The 21,423-nt window shown below is 38.8% G+C and overlaps 1 protein-coding gene across 1 annotated transcript in view; it reads right to left on the reverse strand.

Moving 5' to 3' along the window:
• CATSPERB (cation channel sperm associated auxiliary subunit beta) overlaps nt 1–21,423 on the reverse strand; it is a 126,403-nt gene that overhangs the window by 12,349 nt on the left and 92,631 nt on the right. Inside the window, exons 17-21 of the mRNA XM_055555899.1 lie at nt 19,399–19,589; nt 16,263–16,595; nt 11,028–11,167; nt 3,535–3,732; nt 2,677–2,787 (exon numbers count right to left, since the gene is read on the reverse strand). Coding sequence (XP_055411874.1) covers nt 2,677–2,787; nt 3,535–3,732; nt 11,028–11,167; nt 16,263–16,595; nt 19,399–19,589 — 973 coding nt within the window. The remainder of the gene's footprint in view (nt 1–2,676; nt 2,788–3,534; nt 3,733–11,027; nt 11,168–16,262; nt 16,596–19,398; nt 19,590–21,423) is intronic.

The raw sequence follows: 21,423 nt of genomic DNA on the forward strand, positions 1-21,423 counted from the left end.
TTTTTCAAATATTTGTTGTTGATCATCATTGTTCAGTCACTCAGTCATGTCCGACTCTTTGTGACCCCATGGACTGCAGCATGCCAGGCTTCCCTGTCCTTCACCATCTCCTGGAGTTTGCTCAGAGTCATGTCCATTGAGTCGATGATGGCATACAACCACCTCATCCTCTGTTGTTCCCTTCTACTCCTGCCCGCCATCTTTCCCAGCATCAGGGTCTTTTTCAATGAGTCAGTTCTTCCCATCAGGTGGCCAAAGTATTGGAGTTTTAGCTTCAGCATCAGTCCTTCCAATGAATATACAGGGTTGATTTCCTTTAGGATGGACTGGTTTGATATCCTTGCTGTCCAATGGACTCTCAGAAGTCTCCAACACCACAGTTTGAAAGCATTTGTCTGCTTATCCTTGGGAGTCTAACTGCAAACTGTGCGTCTGGAATGATGTCACACATGATTGCCTAGTAAGGGGGTGATGTCAGTGTAACACGGAGTTACAGCATCGGTCCAGATGCACTTTCCCCAGGTGGTATATTTTGAGGTGATCAGAGGCAGAATTACATACATTTTTAGTCTGCTCCACTAGGTGATGCTATTTAATTTGTAAAGCTTTCAAAACTTGCAAGTGTTAGTGTAAGTGTTTGCCGCTCAGTCACGTGCCATTCTTTGTGGTCCCATGGACTGTATAGTTTTCAAAGCTTATTCTCCCCCATTAAAGATCCTCAAAGATGTCATGTTTATCTAGTTCACTGTTGTCTCTCTAGAAAATATCTGTACAGTGTCTGATAACTGGAAATGCTGGAGTGTGAAATTAACATTTGTTGAATATAGAAAAGGTGCCCACCAAAATCTGTTATTTACTTATATGTAAATTAGATAATTTCCTATTCAACTCCCAAGAAAATCCAGAAGAAAAAAGAAAACCCAAACTAAGGATTTCCATGTAAATATATTAAACTCATATTTCAATAGAGAAGGCTTGATTCTAGTGACATAACAGAGTTCATCTTTGGAAGAGACTAGAATTGAAGAATTCAGTATTTGAGTTGTTCATTGCCTGGAACAGTTTTTTACCCTGAAATTTAAGGTTCAACAAGTCAGCCTCATGTTGTGCATGTATGTGTGTGTATGTTTGTGTGAATATGTGTAATAGGATGTGTATAAATGTGTATTATTGGCTTGTTGAACAATTTTTAAGCACTTCCTATGTCTGGTATTTTCTGGGTACTAAAGATGCATGTGTGCCAAGTCGCTTCAGTCATGTCCTACTCTGAGACCCTATGGACTGTAGCCTGCCAGGCTCCTCTGTCCATGGGGATTCTCCAGGCAACAATACTGGAGTGGGTTGCCATGCCCTCCTCCAGGGAATCTTCCCAATGCAGGGATTGAACCCATGTCTCTTACATCTCCTGCATTTGCAGGCAGGCTCTTTACCACTGAGCCACCTTCGAGGGACACTAAAGATAGCAGAGAGAATAAAACTGATTAACAATCCTCAGTAATAACCCTGTCTTATGTAGCTTACCTTTTAATGAAATCTAATAAATAAATGGGTAAAATATGTAAAATTGTAAAAAGTGCAATGAAGAAAAATAAGGCAGGGAAGAGGGGCAAGATTGGTATCAGTGGAGGTTTATGGTACAGTTTTAAATAGAGTGGTCAAGGAAGGCCTCACAATGATAGCAACATTTAAGCAAAAACCTGAAGATGGTGATGAGATGTGCCATGTGATATCTGGCAGAAGTGCATTCCAGACAGAGGAAATTTTTGAAGCTTAAAGACCCTGAGGTGAAAATACATCTAGTATATTTGAAGAATAGCAAGGAGGCCAACATGGCCAGAACAGACTGCCCTGGGGGGAATCAGGTCAGATGCAAATCCAAGGCTAAACCAGGGAGGACCTTATAAACCATTGTAAGAATAAAGCTTTTATTCTGAATGAGATGGGGAGACGAAGAGTTTTGAACAAAAGGAACAACCATTTTCTGTCTTTGTATGTGCACGTACGTTCAAGAATGGATATCAATGTCTACGTGTCCATATATATACACAGGTGTGTTTTTCTGGAGGGAGATTTCACAGGTATCTATGAGGTTCCCTTGGGCAGCCACCCCCTGATGCACTTTCCTTTTGAACCTAGTGGCTTCTCTCTGTTCTCTCTACTTTGTTCACTCAAACTCCAGAGAGGCAGAGTGCTGCTGGGGTTTGGTTATTTTCTAGGCAGGAAACGAGTCTATGGAGCAAACACTCTTCTCTCCTTTTGGACATCATTCCTTTTACAGGCCTCAAACTATGAGATGCTTTGAGGCTCTTTCATTAAACAAACAAACAAAAAACAATGCTCTCATCCTCCTTACGCTCTTTGAAATTCAAGTGGGAGTTTGGGAGAGTCCATTTAGACTCTTTGGTTCCAAAACCAAATCCAGGAGTAGCAGTAGGAGAAGAAAGGGCTAAAGTGGTAGCAGGAAGAAGAGGGGAGCAGTAGTGATAGTAGTGGCGGTAGTGGGGGAGGGGAGGGGCGGGGCGGGGCGGGGAAGAAGCACTGCTGGATGGATAGGGCATAGTATGCTTAGTGCACCTTCTCATGAATCTCTGCAGCTAGGTCTGTTCATCTGTAATTTTACTGAATGAGTTCTTGAATTAAGATAAATACTAGTTTATCTGCAGAAAAAATATTTACCTTCGACTTGTAAAATAGATTTCTCGGTATGGGTTTGCTAGGATCTGCATGATAAAAATGATCTGTAAGTGGAATAGCAATTCCCATATTGGATGGAGGCCTGTAGTTTATCTGAAAATGACCAAACAAAGATACTGTAAATTTCATTATTATTTACCAAGTCTTTAATTTAAAAATCTTGATTTTCCAGAAAACCATTTAAAACAGATATTTCACTTTTAGCTCCCCGTATTTAAGCAAATTTCTCTTTCCCCAGAACTCCCACACCATCCTAAAGCAACTTGGATCTTGTAAATAAGTGAAAAAAGTTTTAGAGACTAAGATAGCTGTCATGAAGTCATGCAACAAAGTTTTAAAATCTTATTGAGTCTTAGTGACATATTTAATAAATAATTCAATTATTTACTAAATAATTGAAGGTTTGGGTAATAATTTGGGGTTTTTTGTTACAAAGAAAATTATAAGTATTAAGTTAACAAAGAGCAGTAATTTATATTTTAAAAAGAGTCACGTGTTCTGATGAGGCAAAAATTAAAATTGTTACTACATTGAAATGGGACCAGTAAGATATATCAGCTCAAGACAACTATGAGTCATCTTAAGGGCAAATAACTATATACTGTGAAAGCCCAAGATTATGCCACCATAATATAGCAGAAAATAATGATGAGACTATTACACTAAGAAAAACCATTAGTTCAGAACATTTTCACATTTTAGTCATCATATCCTCAAAATGACACAAAGGTTGAAAAATAACTGAAGTGTTTTGAGTAATTCAGGAAAGAAATGCTAAGACCAAGTGGCCAGCCAATCACACAAAAGTAACATATCACTGGAACTGCTTAGGTTTCTTACCGGCAAAACTTTGATCATATTAAAACCCTGACTGTTCACGTAAACTCCACTCATCCAGTCTTCCAAGGGGATAGTTTCACTAGGAATGTGATGCATAGACTTGAGATAACTACAGCTGCTTTTCAACATTGGCACGAATGTTGTAACATAGCACTCAGTCGATGCTTCCCAGACAATAAACTCCAGTGAAGTTGAACCCTGGAAATATCCAAATAAATGAAGGTTAATTAAAGTAACTGTTATCTACTGAACTGTGCCTATACCATATGTTGAAGTCCCTACCTCCAGTATCTCAGAATAGGACTATATTTGGCTATAAGGCCTTTTTGTTGTCATTGTTCATACACTCAGTTGTGTCTGACTCTTTGGAGACCCCATGGACTGCAGCACACCAGGCTTCCCTGTCCATCACGAACTCCCAGAACTTGCTAAAACTCATGTCCATTGAGTCAGTGATGCCATCCAACCATCTCATCCTTTGTCATCCCCTTCTCTTCCTGCCTTCAATCTTTCCCAGTATCAGGGTCTTTTCTAATGAGTTAGCTCTTCGTATCAGGTGGCCAAAGTATTGGAGATTCAGCTTCAGCATCAGCCCTTCCAATGAATATTCAGGATTTATTTCTTTAGGATTGACTGGTTTGATCTCCTTGCAGTCCAAGGGACTCTCAAGAGTCTTCTCCAACACCACAGTTCAAAAGCATCAATTCTTTGGTGCTCAGCCTTCTTTATGGTCCAATGCTCACATCCATACATGACTACTGGAAAAACCTTAGCTTTGACTAGATGGACATTTGTTGGGCAAGTAATGTCTCTGCTTCTTAATATGCTGTCTAGGTTGGTCACAGCTTTTCTTCCAAGGAGCAAGGATCTTTTAATTTCATGGCTGCAGTTGCCATCTGAAGTGATTTTGGAGCCCAAGAAAATAAAATCTGTCACTGTTTCCATTGTTTCCCCATCTATTTGCCATGAAATGATGGGATTGGATGCCACGACCTTCGTTTTTTTGAAAGTTTAGTTTTAAGCCAGCTTTTTCCTCTTTCACCTTCATCAGTTCAGTTCAGTTCAGTCGCTCAGTCATCTCCGACTCTCTGTGACCCCATGAACAGCAGCACACCAGGCCTCCCTGTCCATCACCAACTCCCAGAGTCCACCCAAACCCATGTCCATTGAGTTGGTGATGCCAGCCAACCATCTCATCCTCTGTTGTCCCCTTCTCCTCCTGCCCTTAATCTTTCTCAGCATCAGGGTCTTTTCAAATGAGTCAGCTCTTCACATCAGGTGGCCAAAGTATTGTACTTTCAGCTTCAACATTAGTCCTTCCAATGAACACCCAGGACTGATCTCCTTTAGGATGGGCTGGTTGGATCTCCTTGCAGTCCAAGGGACTCTCAAGAGTCTTCTCCAACACCACAGTTCAAAAGCATCAGTTCTTTAGCACTCAGCTTTCTTTATAGTCCAACTCTCACATCCATACATGACCTCTGGAAAAACCATAGCCTTGACTAGATGGACCTTTGTTGACAAATTAATGTCTCTTCATCAAGAGGCTCTTTAGTTCTTCTTCACTTTCTGCCATAAGGGTGGTGTCATCTGCATATATGAGGTTATTGGTATTTCTCCAAGCAAACTTGATTCCAGCTTGTGTTTATCCGGCCTGGCATTTTGCATGATGTACTCTGTATTTAAGTTAAATAAGCAGGGTGACAATATACAGCCTTGACTTACTCCTTTTCCAACTTGGAACCAGTCCATTGTTCCATGTCCAGTTCTAACTGTTTCTTCTTGACCTGCATACATTTCACAGGAGGCAGGCAAGGTGGTCTAGTATTCCCATCTCTTTAAGAATTTTCCAGTTTGTTGTGATCCATATAGTCAAAGGCTTTAGCGTAGTCAATGAAGCAGAAGTTGATGTTTTTCTGGAATTCTCTTGCTTTTTCTATGATGCAGTGGATGTTGGCAATTTGATCTCTGGTTCCTCTGCCTTTTCTAAATCCAGCTTGAACATCTGGGAGTTCTCAGTTCACATACTCTTGAGGCCTAGCTTGGAGAATTTTGAGCATTACTTTGCAAGTGTGTGAAATGAGTGCAATTGTGCGTTAACTTGAACATTCTTTGTTCAAAGGCCTTAAAAGAGGTAATTAAATTAAGATGAGACAATTAGTGTGGGCTCTAACCCAATATGATGGGCATCACATAACAATAGGAAATTTGAACACAGACACGCACAGGGGGAAGACCAAGTGAAGACACAGGGAGAAGTCAGCCATCTGCAAAACCAAGGACAAAGACCTTAGAAGAAACCAATCCTGCCAATGCCTTCCTCTTGGCTTTTCGCCTCCAGAACGGTGAGAAAATAAATGTCTGTTGCTTAAGCCACTCAGTCCATTGTATTTTGTTATGGCTGCCCTGGCAAACTAGGACAGTAATCAACTAAAGAATATAGAAAATGAAAAGAAATAAAAAAGAATGATAATATAATAGAAGACAAAAATAGAGTCATAAATTTGACCATAATGATCTGTTTTAGAATAAATCTTAACAGAAGACATATTCTTTTCCAGGAAGAAATATATCCCAATCTAATTGTCTGTGGGTGACATTTGAAAATGAACAAGGATCAAGTGTTTATTATTAAATAAACACTATAATTGGATGTAGTTGGATATAAAACCAACTTAGAATAGCAAGGCCTCTCTCATTCATTGATGAGCCTGTGGACATTTGCTTTGATAATATGAATAAAATTACTTCCATTGGTATACATTCTGAAAAGAAGCTATTCACTTAGCAATCACTGTATTTCACAAAGATATGCTTTTAGTAGAAATTTGTGTACAGAAAATATATTTTCACCTTGCACAACATTAAACATTCAAAAAAATTTGATAAATTCTGTTTGAAATTCTCAAGTATTTCTGGAAATTAAAAAATGTAGAGCTACTAATAATTGTAGAGATACAGTAACTCTGGTAGTTTTGTCCCTATCCCCATACTCTATATTCCATTAAAAATAACAATTTTTAATGAACTTCTGCCAAAACACATCAAACCAGAATCTAAGCAGGGTTCTACTATTAAAGGAAATTTGGGATGTGAGGAGGGGGGACGCCCAAGTTCAATAAGAAATAAGTCGACGCCATAGACGTCAGCCCACTAGGCTCTGCCATCCCTGGGATTCTCCAGGCAAGAACACTGGAGTGGGTTGCCATTTCCTTCTCCAATGCATGAAAGTGAAAAGTGAAAGTGAAGTCGCTCGTCGTGTCCGATTCTTGGCGACCCCATGGACTGCAGCCCACCAGGCTCCTCCATCCATGGGAGTTTCCAGGCAAGAGTACTGGAGTGGGGTTCCAGGGCCTTCTCTGAAGAAATAAGCAAACAGAAACATCCAGAATACTGGAGACTCTGCAACATAACTGACTCAACAGCAGAAGTTCAATGGCAGGGGAAGATAATGGAGCAATACCTACTTTTGATGAAAGATGAATACATAACCACAGACTATGTGACTCTGGTTTGGATCCCAATTCCAACCAACCATGAACAATTTTTTGGAGAAAATTGGGGGAATTTGCTTATGGATTGGGCTTTATAGAATATCAAAACAAATTTAGCTTAAAAAATTTCAAGGGTGAAAATGGCATTCTTGTTATGTGGGGGATTATATACATATTTTTGAAGATGTGTAGGATGGCATATATGTATGAATTTGAGAAAACTCCTGGAGACAGTGGAGGACAGAGGAGCCTGGCATGCTGTAGTCCATGGAGTTGCAAAGAGCTGGACATGACTTAGCAACTGAACAACAACGTGGAAGCATACAGGAGTGAAGGGACATGAAGTTGCTATTCATGTAACAGAATATAATATATTGTATTATAACAGAATATAAATGAATTCTGAATAGCATTGGTCAGAATATAAACCAAAAAAAATTAGAATGATAAAACAAGTGTCAAAACCCTGTTTAATTTGAGAAGTAGGTATATGGAAATTCATCTTTTGTCTATATCTGAAAATTTTCATGATAGACAAATTTTAGAAAATACAAAAATATTTATTGACACAAAAGGATTATACCATAAAATTAAGTGGAAGTGGTAGCTTACAGTGAGTGGTGTCAGATTTGTGATTTCTGAAGAAGAGAATTTAGCTTCAGGACCAGAGAAGAGGCTCCAGGCAGTCAGAGCTTCATATAGCAGAAGTTTTATTACAGTGAAAAAGAGATACAGAAAGCTTCTGAAATAGACATCAGAAGGGGGAAGAGTGCCCCACTCTTGATAGTCTTGATAGTTTTATCAAGGCCTTATATACTCTTTCCCTGATGACTTCCCTGGTGGCTCAGACGGTAAAGCGTCTGCCTACCATTCAGGAGACCCAGGTTTGATCCCTGGGAAGATCCTCTGGAGAAGGAAATGGCAACCCACTCCAGCACTCTTGCCTGGAAAATCCCATGGACAGAGGAGTGTGGTGGGCTACAGTTCATGGGGTTGCAAAGAGTCAGACACAACTGAGTGACTTCACTTTATATACTTTTTCAATTGGTTCCTAACAATAGGAAGGTTTTACCAGACCCACTCCCACAACATACATTTTAAGATAACAGGATTAGTCAGAAGGTTCTTAAGGAGAAACATGGTCTTGAGCAGGATATATTGCTGTTATATAATCATTAGTATTTTTTTATTATTAGTATTTCAAATCCTAAAAGATGATGCTGTGAAAGTGCTACACTCAATATGCCAGCAAATTTGGAAAACTCAGCAGTGGCCACAGGACTGGAAAACGTCAGTTTTCATTCCAATCTCAAAGAAAGGCAATGCCAAAGAATGCTCAAACTACCACACAATTGCACTCATCTCACATGCTAGTAAAGTAATGCTCAAAATTCTCCAAGCCAGGCTTCAGCAATACGTGAACTGTGAACTTCCAGATGTTCAAGCTGGTTTTAGAAAAGGCAGAGGAACCAGAGATCAAATTGCCAACATCCACTGGATCATCAGAAAAGCAAGAGAGTTCCAGAAAAACATCTATTTCTGCTTTATTGACTATGCCAAAGCCTTTGACTGTGTGGATCACAATAAACTATGGAAAATTCTGAAAGAGATGGGAATATCAGACCACCTGACCTGCCTCTTGAGAAATCTGTATGCAGGTCAGGAAGCAACAGTTAGAACTGGACATGGAACAACAGACTGGTTCCAAATAGGAAAAGGAGTACGTCAACGCTGTATATTGTCACCCTGCTTATTTAACTTAGATGCAGAGTACATCATGAGAAATGCTGGGCTGGGAGAAGCACAAGCTGGAATCAAGATTGCCGGGAGAAATATCAATAACCTCAGATATGCAGATGACACCATCCTTATGGCAGAAAGTGAAGAGGAACTCAAAAGCCTCTTGATGAAAGTGAAAGTGGAGAGTGAAAAAGTTGGCTTAAAGCTCAACATTCAGAAAATGAAGATCATGGCATCTGGTCCCATCACTTCATGGCAAATAGATGAGGAAACAGTGGAAACAGTGTCAGACTTTATTTTCCTGGGCTCCAAAATCACTGCAGATGGTGATTGCAGCCATGAAATTAAAAGATGCTTACTCCTTGGAAGGAAAGTTATGACCAACCTAGATAGCATATTCAAAAGCAGAGACAATACTTTGCCAACAAAGGTCCGTCTAGTCAAGGCTATGGTTTTTTCTGTGGTCATGTATGGATGTGAGAGTTGGATTGTGAAGAAGGCTGAGCGCCAAAGAACTGATGCTTTTGAACTGTGGTGTTGGAGAAGACTCTTGAGAGTCACTTGGACTGCAAGGAAATCCAACCAGTCCATTCTAAAGGAGATCAGCCCTGGGATTTCTTTGGAAGGAATAATACTGAAGCTGAAACTCCAGTACTTTGGCCACCTCATGCAAAGAGTTGACTCATTGGAAAAGACTCTGATGCTGGGAGGGATTGGGGGCAGGAGGAGAAGGGGACGACAGAGGATAAGATGGCTGGATGGCATCACTGACTCGATGGACGTGAGTCTCGGTGAACTCCGGGAGTTGGTGATGGACAGGGAGGCCTGGCGTGCTGCGATTCATGGGGTCACAAAGAGTCAGACACGAGTGAGCGACTGAACTGAACTGAATCATTAGTATAGAGTTTAAGGAAAAACATACCCTTGAGCAAATGAGTTGCTTTGTTGTGTAATCATTAGCTCTGAGATTAAAGAAAATTAGTCTTAGAAGAAATGGATTGTTGCAATAACAATTCAGAGCTTAAGGAAGAAACATCTTATGTGACTAAGATGAAGGAATGTAGAAAAAAAAAATTTGTCCTTTTCTCCTCCTCGAGGGCCTCGGACCACGACCCTGTGGACTGTAGCCCACCAGGCTCCTCCATCCATGGTATTCTCCAGGCAAGAATACTGGAGTGGGTTGCCATTTCCTTCTCCAGGGGATCTTCCCAACCCAGGGATTGAACCCAGGTCTCTCACATTGCAGGCGAATGCTTTAACCTCTAAGCCACCAGGGAAGCCTTATCAACCTCTTAGAAGGAGAAAATTTTTTAAAGTGTATATATAATGCTCTCCTAGTTTCAGGGAAAAAAGGAAAAAATGGAAAATTCATTGTTGTTCAGTCACTAAGTTGTGTCTGACTCTGTGATCCCATGAACTTCAGCACATCAGGCTTCCCTGTCTTTCCCTATCTCCTGGAGTTTGCTCAAACTCATGTCCATTGAGTCAGTGATGCCATCCAACCATCTCATCCTCTGTCTCTCCCTTCACCTCTTGCCTTCAATCCTTCTCAGCATCAGGGGTTTTTCCAATGAGTCGGTTCTTCGCATCAGGTGGCAAAAGTATTGGAGTTTCAGCACCCATCCTTCCAATGAATACTCAGTATTTATTTCCTTGTTGACCATTTCCTATGTGCCAGACAGTTATTGAAATGGCCTACATGAATTATCACATTTAATTCTCAAAACAATCCTATGAAGTATTATTATTATTATCACTTCCATTTTATAGATGAGGAAATTTGGTCAAAGTATGTTTCTCAAGCTCAGAAAAACACTGCCTGCATGTGTGCTAAGTCGATTCAGTCGTGTCCAACTCTTTGGGACCCTATGGACTGTAACCTGCCAGGCTCCTCTGTCCATGGGATTTTCCAGGCAAGAATACTGGAGTTGGTTGCTGTGCCCTCCTCCAGGGGATCTTCCAACCCAGGAATCAAACCCAGGTCTCTTGAGTCTTCTGCATTGGCAGGTGGGTTGTTTACCACTAATGCCATCTGGGAAGCCCACAAAAACAGTAGCAGCAGTGAAAACCCAGTCTTTTCCAGAGCTTAATTTTTTAATGTCTATCACATACAGCCTTTTTGTAATGCCCAAGATATTAAAAGTGTTTCATCATCCTTGATAGGTAGGATTATGCATAATTTTTCCTTCTTTTTCTTGGTTTGTACCCTAAATTTTCTATAATCAATAGATTTTAAAAAATAATTGAAGGAAAATTTACTTGGTGTAGAGTTTTGCTAGCTGTAGAAACTTCCATTATATAACTATCAGTTTCATCAAAATAGCCTTCAACTTTAACTTCCAACAAATTTGGGTTTCCAACAATTACTTGCAGTAGTGGTATTTCAAGCATTCTAAGAACTATGGAAACAAAACCAAGAGTTAACATGAAATCAAGAAAATTTTAAGCAGTTTCATAATGATTGGTCAATCAGAATTCTAGAACATCTACAGAATCTATTATTAAGGCTGCATAATGGCCACAAATATAGCTAGGGAACTTTAATACTTCTTTGAAAAAAATTATTTTTTTATTTTTTAAAATTTATTTAATTGGAGACTAATTACTTTACAATATTGTAGTGGTTTTTGCCATACATTGACATGAATCAGCCATGGGTGTACATGTGTCCTGAACCCCCCTCCCACCTCCCTCCCCATCCCATCCCTCAGGGTCATCCCAGTGCACCAGCCCTGAGCACCATGTCTCATGCATCAAACCTGGACTGGCGATCTGTTTCACATATGATAATATACATGTTTCAATGCTATTCTCTCAGATCATCCCACCCTCGCCTTCTCCCACAGAGTCTAAAAGACTGTTTATACATCTGTGTCTCTTTTGCTGTCTCGCATATAGGATTATTGTTACCACCTTTCTAAATTCCATATATATGCTTTCAGTTCAGTGGCTCAGTCATGTCCGACTCTTTGTGACCCCATGAATCACAGCATGCCAGGCCTCCCTGTTGTCCATCACCAACTCCCGGAGTCCACCCAAACTCATGTGCATTGAGTTGGTGATGCCATCCAGCCATCTCATCCTCTGTTATCCCCTTCTCCTCCTGCCCCCAATCCCTCCCAGCATCAGGGTCTTTTCCAATGAGTCAACTCTTTGCATGAGGTGGCCAAAGTATTGGAGTTTCAGCCTCAGCCTCAGTCCTTCCAATGAACACCCAGGACTGATCTCCTTTAGGATGGACTGGTTGGATCTCCTTGTAATCCAAGGGACTCTCAAGAGTCTTCTCCAACACCACAGTTCAAAAGCATCAATTCTTTGGTGCTCAGCCTTCTTCACAGTCCAACTCTCACATCCATACATGACCACTGGAAAAACCATAGCCTTGACTAGATGGACCTTTGTTGGCAAAGTATTGTCTCTGCTTTTGAATATGCTATCTAGGTTGGTCATAACTTTCCTTCCAAGGAGTAAGCATCTTTTAATTTCATGGCTGCAATCACCATCTGCAGTGATTTTGGAGCCCCCAAAAATAAAGTCTGACACTGTTTCCCCTGTTTCCCCATCTATTTCCCATGAAGAGATGGGGCCGGATGCCATGATCTTTGTGTTCTGAATGTTGAGCTTTAAGCCAACTTTTTCACTCTCCTCTTTCACTTTCATCAAGAGAGGCTTTTGAGTTCCTCTTCACTTTCTGCCATAAGGGTGGTGTCATCCTCATATCTGAGGTTATTGATATTTCTTCTGGCAATCTTGATTCCAGCTTGTGCTTCTTGCAGCCCAGCGTTTCTCATGATGTACTCTGCATAGAGGTTAAATAAGCAGGGTGACAATATACAGCCTTGATGTACTCCTTTTCCTATTTGGAACCAGTCTGTTGTTCCATGTCCAGTTCTAACTGTTGCTTCCTGACCTGCATATAGGTTTCTCAAGAGGCAGATCAGGTGGTCTGGTATTCCCATCTCTTTCAGAATTTTCCACAGTTTATTGTGATCCACACAGTCAAAGGCTTTGGCATAGTCCATAAAGCAGAAATAGATGTTTTTCTGGAACTCTCTTGCTTTTTTGATGATCCAGTGGATGTTGGCAATTTGATCTCTGGTTCCTCTGCCTTTTCTAAAACCAGCTTGAACATCTGGAAGTTCACAGTTCACGTATTGCTGAAGCCTGGCTTGGAGAATTTTGAGCATTACTTTACTAGCATGTGAGATGAGTGCAATTGTGTGGTAGTTTGAGCATTCTTTGGTATTGCCTTTCTTTGAGATTGGAATGAAAACTGACGTTTTCCAGTCCTGTGGCCACTGCTGAGTTTTCCAAATTTGCTGGCATATTGAGTGTAGCACTTTCACAGCATCATCTTTCAGGATTTGAAACAGTTCAACTGGAATTCCATCACCTCCACTAGGTTTGTTCCTAGTGATGCTTCCTAAGGCCCAGTTGACTTCACATTCCAGGATGTCCAGCTGTAGGTGAGTGGGAGTGATCACACCTTCATGATTATCTGGGTCGTGAAGATCTTTTTTTGTACAGTTCTTCTGTGTATTCTTGCCACCTCTTCTTAATGTCTTCTGTTTCTGTTAGGTCCATACCATTTCTGTCCTTTATGGAGCCCATCTTTGCATGAAATGTTCCCTTGGTATCTCTAATTTTCTTGAAGTGATCTCTAGTATTTCCTGTTCTATTGTTTTCCTCTATTTCTTTTATATATATATATATATATATATATATATATATATATATATAATACAATCATTTTTATAATGTCTTTCTGATTGTTTTATCAACTCAAGATTGAAATTTGGTTTCCTATGCTTATTGACTTTTTCTTATGTTGGGTCATTTCCTTACATGGTTTTACACTTATTTTTCTCAATACATGGTCAATGTAGATACATATTTTTTTTAATTTGAGGATAATTGCTTTACAATATCGTGTTGGCCTCTGCCATTCATCAGCATGAATTAGCCATGGGTATACATATATCCCCTCTCTTGTGAACCCACCTCCCATCTCCCACCCCATCCCACCCTTCTAGGTTCACAGAACACTGGGTTGAGCTCCTGTGTCACACAGCAAATTCCCACTTGTTATCTATTTTACATATGGTAATGTATATGTTCCCATGCTATTCTTTCAATTCGTCCCACCCTCTCCTTCTCCCACTGTGTTCACGAGTCTGTTCTCTATGTCTGTGTCTTCATTGCTGCCCTGCAAATAGGTTCATTAGTACCATCTTTCTAGACTCCAAACACATGCACAGAGTAAAGTAAGTCAGAATAATTTACTGTTTTTTTGTGTGTGTGTGCAAGTCCATGTTACCTGGTTTATGAAAGTATCCATACAGGTGGTTTTGTGCTTTCTTAAGCTGGGGCGCAGGGGTTGTAATGATTTCTCAGTTTGGGATTCTTGTATCTGGTGTGTAGTCTCTGGGTGTTACACAGTCTAGAAGTTTGGGTGTTTTATAAGAAATTCTTTGTGAGCCCCATGGAGATCATAGTCCCCCTATCTCCTTCTTTGGGTTGTTGGGTAGCATTGTTCTTATTGCCTCTTCACCTCTCCACTATCTGATGGTTCCAGCCCTACTTACTGTTCTCAGTTCCAACTTCATACCACAAGGTAGAAATGTCTACAGGTCTACATCTTCAAACCAATGGCTGGGCATTAAAACGCATTCCACTGTCTACATCTGAGCCTCATAACCTTGTAGGAGCTACATATTAGCTAACTCTTTCGACTTTGAATTCCCTCTTCATTTCTTGTTTTCGTTGCTCAGTTGCTCAGTGGTGTCTGACTCTTTGCAACCCCATGGACTGCAGCACACCAGGCTTCCCTGTCTTTCACCAACTCTTGGAGTTTGCTCAAACTCATGTCCAATGAGTTGGTGATGCCATCCAACCATATTGTCCTCTGTCATCCCTTCTGAAAGAATATTCAGGATTGATTTCCTTTAGGATTGACTGGTTTGATCTCCTTGCAGTCCAAGGGACTCTCAAGAGTCTTCTCAAACATCACAGTTCAAAAGCATCAATTCTTTGGCACTCAGCCTTCTTTATGGTCCAATATGATCACATCCATACATGACTATTGGAAAAACCTTATCTTTGACCAGATGGACCTTTGTTGGCAAAATAATGTCTCTGCTTCTTAATAAGCTATCTAGGTTTGTCATAGCTTTTCATCCAAGGAGCAAGCATCTTTTAATTTCATGGCTGCAGTTGTCGTCTGAAACGATTTTGGAGCCCAAGAAAATAAAGTCTGTCACTGTTTCCATTGTTTTCCCATCTATTTGCCATGAAATGATGGGACTGGATGCCACAATCTTCGTTTTTTTGAAAGTTGAGTTTTAAGCCAGCTTTTTCACTGTCCTCTTTCACTTTCATCAAGAAGCTCTTTAGTTCTTCGCTTTCTGCCATAAGGGTGGTGTCATCTGCATGTCTGAGGTTATTGATATTTCTCCTGGCAATCTTGATTTCAGCTTGTGCTTTATCCAGCCTGGCATTTTGCATGATGTATTCTGCATGTAAGTTAAATAAGCAGGGTGGCAATATACAGCCTTGACGTACTCCTTTTCCAACTTGTGACCAGTCCATTGTTCCATGTTTAGTTCTAACTTGCTTTTTTACCTGCATACAGGTTTCTCAGAATGCAAGGAAGGTGGTCTGGTATTCTTATCTCTTTAAGAATTTTTCTACAATTTGTTGTGATCCACACATCAAAGGCTTTAGTGTAGTGTTGAAGCAGATGTTTTTCTGCAATTCTCTTGCTTTTTCTATGATCCAGTGGATATCTGATTCTTCTACCTTTTCCAAATCCAGCTTGAACATCTGAAAATTCTCGGTTCACATACTGTTGAAGCCTAGCCTGGAGAATTTTGAGCAATACTTTGCTAATGGCTTCATTTCTATTGACAAGACTTTCCTTTCTCTCTCTCCTCTCTTTCATCTTTTTTTCCTCACTTTCTAGCTAAGTTATTTACTAAAGTGTTTTGTTTTGCTTTTTTCTAGCATGCTATTTTATCATCATCTTTAGTAAGCTTTATATTTTTAAATACATAAATACTTTAAATAAATACTTGGAAAATGGAGCAAAGTATAGAATTCTATTTAAAAGTTTTTTTTTTTGCTTAAAATAAATATTTGAAATGGTTATAACAATAACAAGGTAATTAAAAGGTGTTCTTTTCAGAGGGCAGCTAAAATTTAAACTAAAATCCTCTGTAAATTTGGGCTGGTCATATAACCTCATTTTTCTCATTTATAAAATAAGGATTATAATCTAGCCCATTAGGGTAGTCATAAACCATAAATTTTAAATGTATAAAAACATTTAATACAGAGTTTTGCATAAGTGCTCAATAATTAGAAGGTTATACTGTTAGTGATAGAATGCCACCTACTAATGAAACCAAAGATAAAGGAAATATCAAAGAGTGTATTTTACATGCAAGAAAAGCAATAATATCTCCTCTTGTTATTTCCCAATAAAAATAAACTTACGTTTTGTATTGGGTATGACCTTCATTTTTAAAGTGTGAGATTTCCCCAGATCAATGTATTTCAGGACACTGAGGGATAGTGAATCATCATGTTGTTGAAACCAGTAATTACATGGTTTTGCATATATGTTCCATGTTTGTCCATTCCTTTTTCCAAAGTTGTATAAGAACCAGGAGTCTTTTCGAAAGGTCATGTTATGGGGGACTATCTCAGGCATGGTAGCAACAGCTAAAGCATTCTCGTTGTCTAATATCGCTGTGATCAGGAAGCTGCTATAACCAGGAATCACCACAGTCTTTTCTATATCCGAATCTTGAAATGAGGAGATAACACCTGGAGCTAAAACAAGAATGATTTGGCATAAAATAGAATGGCCAATGTTCTCCAAGCAATACTGGTGGACATAACTGAGGAATATATTATTTGAGTTTTTAAACTATGGTCTTAACTAGAGAACATATTTGTCAGATTTCTGGTCATAATTCAAATTATTTTGTTGAAAGTGTATCACAACTTCTACTGTAAAACTAGTTCTATAAAATTCTCAGCAAAAAACAACCCACATTGGGTTAAGTAATTATGAGAAAGTTGATTTCTTTTCTATAGAACTAGTAAGAGCCTTAATAACCTAGAGATTGGAGAAAATCCATCAGAGTGGATATGAGAGAAGTCAAAAGATGGCTGTTTGAAGGCGAGGGAAGTCATTATTTTAAAATGTTTACCTGTGGTGGATTCATTTTGATATTTGGCAAAACTAATACAGTTATGTAAAGTTTAAAAATAAAATAAATTAAAAAAAAATAAAATAAAATAAAATAAAATGTTTTTGAAACACATCAACAATGATACTCACCTTGTTCTGGAAAAAAAAAAAAGAAGTAGTCTGAAGAGAACCTCATAATTCCTTTATTATGCACACATGTTCTAATTTTTCCCATTTCAACAAACCAACAAAAAACCCTTTTCTACATTTCCTTCAACTACCATCTCATTTCTCTTTTCCCCTTCACTGTGAGATTCCCCAAAAGGATTGCCTTATTCACTGTCTTCAATTCCCTGCCTCTTGTAATTTTTTGACCCTAACCCAATGACTACATGTCATTTTTGTCTACATGATTCCACCCAACAACAGCTTTTGTCAACTTTACCAGTGACTTTGACACAGATCCATCGGGCAGTTTTCTCTTCTGACCTCTTTTCTAAACCTACCTCTTGGCAGCATGTAGCACAGCATCACTTTTTCCTTCTTGAAGTAACTTCTTCACTTGGTTTCTGAGACATACTCTCTTCTCCTAGTAGACCATCCAGTCTTCCCCATCTCTCTGACCACTAAATGTTGGAATACCGGAGACTGGATCTTAAACTTTTTCCTTTCTTTATCTACACCTGCTTTCCCAGTGATCTCATCTAATCTAGCAGCATTAACTATCATATATGCTGACCACTGGGCTTCCCAGGTGGCTCGGTAGTAAAGAATTCACCTGCCAATGCAGGAGATGCTGGTTGATCTCTAGGTTGGGAAGATCCCTTCAGGAGGGAATGGCAAACTGCTCCAGTATTCTTGCCTGGGAAATCCCATAGGCAGGGGAGCTTGGCAGGCTACAGTCCATGGGATCGCAGAGAGTTGGACATGACTGAGTGACTGAGTACACATGCATGATGCTGGTCACTCACTCTCCTCTCCACCTTTTGATTTTTTGAGATATAATTGATACATAATATTAGTTTCAGGTGTACAACATAATTTGGTATTTTGGTATTTTTTTGGTATAAAACACCAAAAAAAATTAACAAGGTGGTGATCAATGCATGCTGCTGCTGCTGCTAAGTTGCTTCAGTCGTGTCTGACTCTGCGCACCTATCCATAACTACTTAAATGTAAATGACCTAAATTCTTCAATCAAAAGATATAAAGTGGTTGAGTTGATTTAGAAACAAAAACAAGATATGCTATGTGGTGCCTACAAGGGACTCATTTTAGATGTAAGGAAACATGCAGACTGAAAGTGAAGGAATGAAAAAAGATATTCTATGCAAGTGGAAATCAAAAGAAGTCTGGGATACCAATACTTATATCAGAGAAAGTAGACCTTAAGACAAAGGCTAAAGAAGGTTATTATATAATAAGAGTCAAACAAAAAGATATAACATTTGTAAATATTTATGCACTTAACAAATGAGCACCTAAATAATAAAGCAAATATTCATAGACTTTGAGGAGAAATAGATAGCAATATGCAAATAGTAGAGGATTTTAACACCCTACTTTCATCAGTGGATAGGTCATACAGACAGAAAATCAACAAGGGGTATGATTGAACTTATGTTTTAGTAAGATCACTTAAGCTTCTCTGTTGAGAATAGACTGGGCATGTGACAGAGAAAGGGCAAGAAGGAAAGCAGAGAAATCAGTTTCCCTAAAAACTATTGAGTTGGCCAAAAAGTTTGTTCAGGTTCTCCTGTAAGATGTTATGAAAAACCCGAACAGACTTTTTGGCCAACTCAATAAATATGCAATTACTATTCAGCCCAGCAATTGCACTCCTGGGCATTTATTCCAGAGAAGTGAAAACATATGTATACACAAAACCCTGTACACAAATACTTAAGGTAGAGTCAAAATTCTGTCTATTGTATGATTCCATTTATGTAACATTCTGGAAAGGAGAGAATTTGGGGAACAGAAAACAGATCACTGGTTGCCAGGGGCCAGGGTTGGGAGAGCAAAGAATTAGGAGAGAGTTTTATGGGACTGATCACAATGGTGGCTCCATCATTGAATGAATGGATTTATCAAAATCCATAGACATACACTGAAAAGAGTGAATTTTACTGCATGTAAGTTATACCTTAATAAACCTGACCAAAAAAAAAAAAGAGAGAGAGAGACTATTGCAATAATCAAGTGAGAGAACGTATTAAATGTAAGATGCCTGTTATTCATCCCAGTGGAGAAATCAGGTTTTATTATATTAAAAATAAAGAATTCCTCTAGGAATTTAAGTATATGTAGACTTCTGTAGATTATCAATTGGTTTAAATTTTGAAATCTATTGTTCTATAAAAGAGCATGAACACTCATCCCAAAAGATAATTCTTCATCTTTCCCAGCCATCAGAAATATCATCACACTTACTTTGTAACTGAAGGCTAAGTTTATAGGAGTGATTTCCAGCTTCACTAATGGAAAGGGAACTGGACAAACAAGAGCTCTCATTTACTTCCTCTATTCCAAAAGGGTCTATCAGTTCTGCAATAACTGAGGACAAAAATCCTTCAGGAGTATTATGTTGAAATACCTTTCTTATGTAAGCTGTTCCAGTTTTCCTAAAAACAAACCAACAAATATCAAGCAATTTGGATAAAACAGTGGTTTAAATTAGTAAGTTCATAAACATATAATTTATAAATAAAAAATACCACAAATGGTTAACAAATGAATATTTGAGTAACATTTATTCAATTTCATTAGTAATTGATGAAATGTCTATTACAGCAATGGGATGTGATTTTTCACCTATCACATTAAGGAAGTTTTTAAAAGATAGGATTTAATAGTGATAAGAACTGAGAGACGGACATTAATGAAATGGTAAAATGGTACACTACTAGAAAGCAGTTTGAAACTATGCACTGAGTTCTAATTTTTTTTTTTTTCCCTCTGATCCCATAAATCTACTGATAGGTCTCTATCCTAAGGACATAACTTGAAACACAGAGGGGAAGAAAAGTTTTCCACACAAAGATGTTCATCACAGCATTATGATAAAAGTTAGAAATAAAAATGCCAAAATAGGAAAATTAACTAAATGATAACACCTGATCTACCTAGAAAAAAAGCATCCATTAAAATGATTCTTACAAACAGTTTTTCATTACCTAAGGAAAGCAGTCACATTATAATGTCTAAAATAAAGAAGTATAGTGAAAAATGTTGAAATGAATATTGAAAAGGACTAATCCGTAATTGATCAAAGTGTTAACAGTCATGATTTTCATTGTCTTCTTTATATTTGCCTTTTAGGAAATTTCTGCAATGAGCATGTGCTTTATAAGCAAGAAAAACAACATTCAAATGTTAAGCTAAGATGTGTGTGTGTGCTAAGTCACTCAGTCGTGCTGACTCTTTGCAACTCCATGGACTGTAACCCACCAGGCAAGAATACTCGAGTTGGTTGCCATTTCCTACTCCAGGGGATCTTCCCTACCCAGGGATCAAACCTGTCTCCTGTGTCTTCTGTTTTGGTAGCCAGATTCTTTACCACTGAGCCACCTGGGAAGCCCTAAGCTAAGATATCTATATCAAGAAAAAATAAATCTACACACAGACCTTATACCCTTCACAAAAATTTAACTCAAAATGAATTACAGACTTAAATGTAAAATGTAAAACTTCTAGAAGATAACATGGGAGAAAATCTAAAGAACTTGGGTATGGTGATGACTCTTTGGATACAACTTTAAGGACACAATCCTTAGAGTATCCTTTCACAATGAATGAAGAAAATCAACAAGCCATACTTTGTTAAATTAAAAACTTATGCTCTGTGAGAGACACTGTCAAAAGAATTAGAATACAAGATGTGGGCTGGGAGAAAATAGTTATGAAAAACATATCTGACAAAGGACTGTTATCCAAAATAAACTATTGGGGAAGAATAGAATCTCTTTTTCCTCTACCCTTCTAGGTTCTGTGCCTGGGACCCTAGAAATTAAACTGACAAAGGCCATATTAACAATAAAAAGTTAACAATTTATTAATGTGTATCATCCTTACCCAGGGAGAAGCCTCAGTGATGAGTAATTCAAAGGAATGTTTAGAACCTGGGGCTTATGTAGCATCTTAATAAAGAGTAATATATTTGTGGGGAAGTGACAAGAGACAGAAAAAGGGGATAGCTCAGACGGTAAAGCGTCTGCCTGCAATGAGGGAAACCTGGGTTCGATCCCTGGGTTGGGAAGATCCCTGGAGAAGGAAATGGCAACCCACTCCAGTACTGTTGCCTAGAAAATTCGATGGATGGAGGAGCCTACAGTCCATGGGATCGCAAAGGGTTAGACACGACTGAGCAACTTCACTGACAAGAGACAGAAAAAGGGGATAAGACTTTTAGGGGTGGCAAACTGAAAAAGTAAATATATGGGAGAAACTATTGTAAGA

This window comes from Bubalus kerabau, chromosome 19 (assembly GCF_029407905.1).
Source record: "Bubalus kerabau isolate K-KA32 ecotype Philippines breed swamp buffalo chromosome 19, PCC_UOA_SB_1v2, whole genome shotgun sequence".
NCBI classification, from domain to species: Eukaryota; Metazoa; Chordata; class Mammalia; order Artiodactyla; family Bovidae; genus Bubalus; species Bubalus kerabau.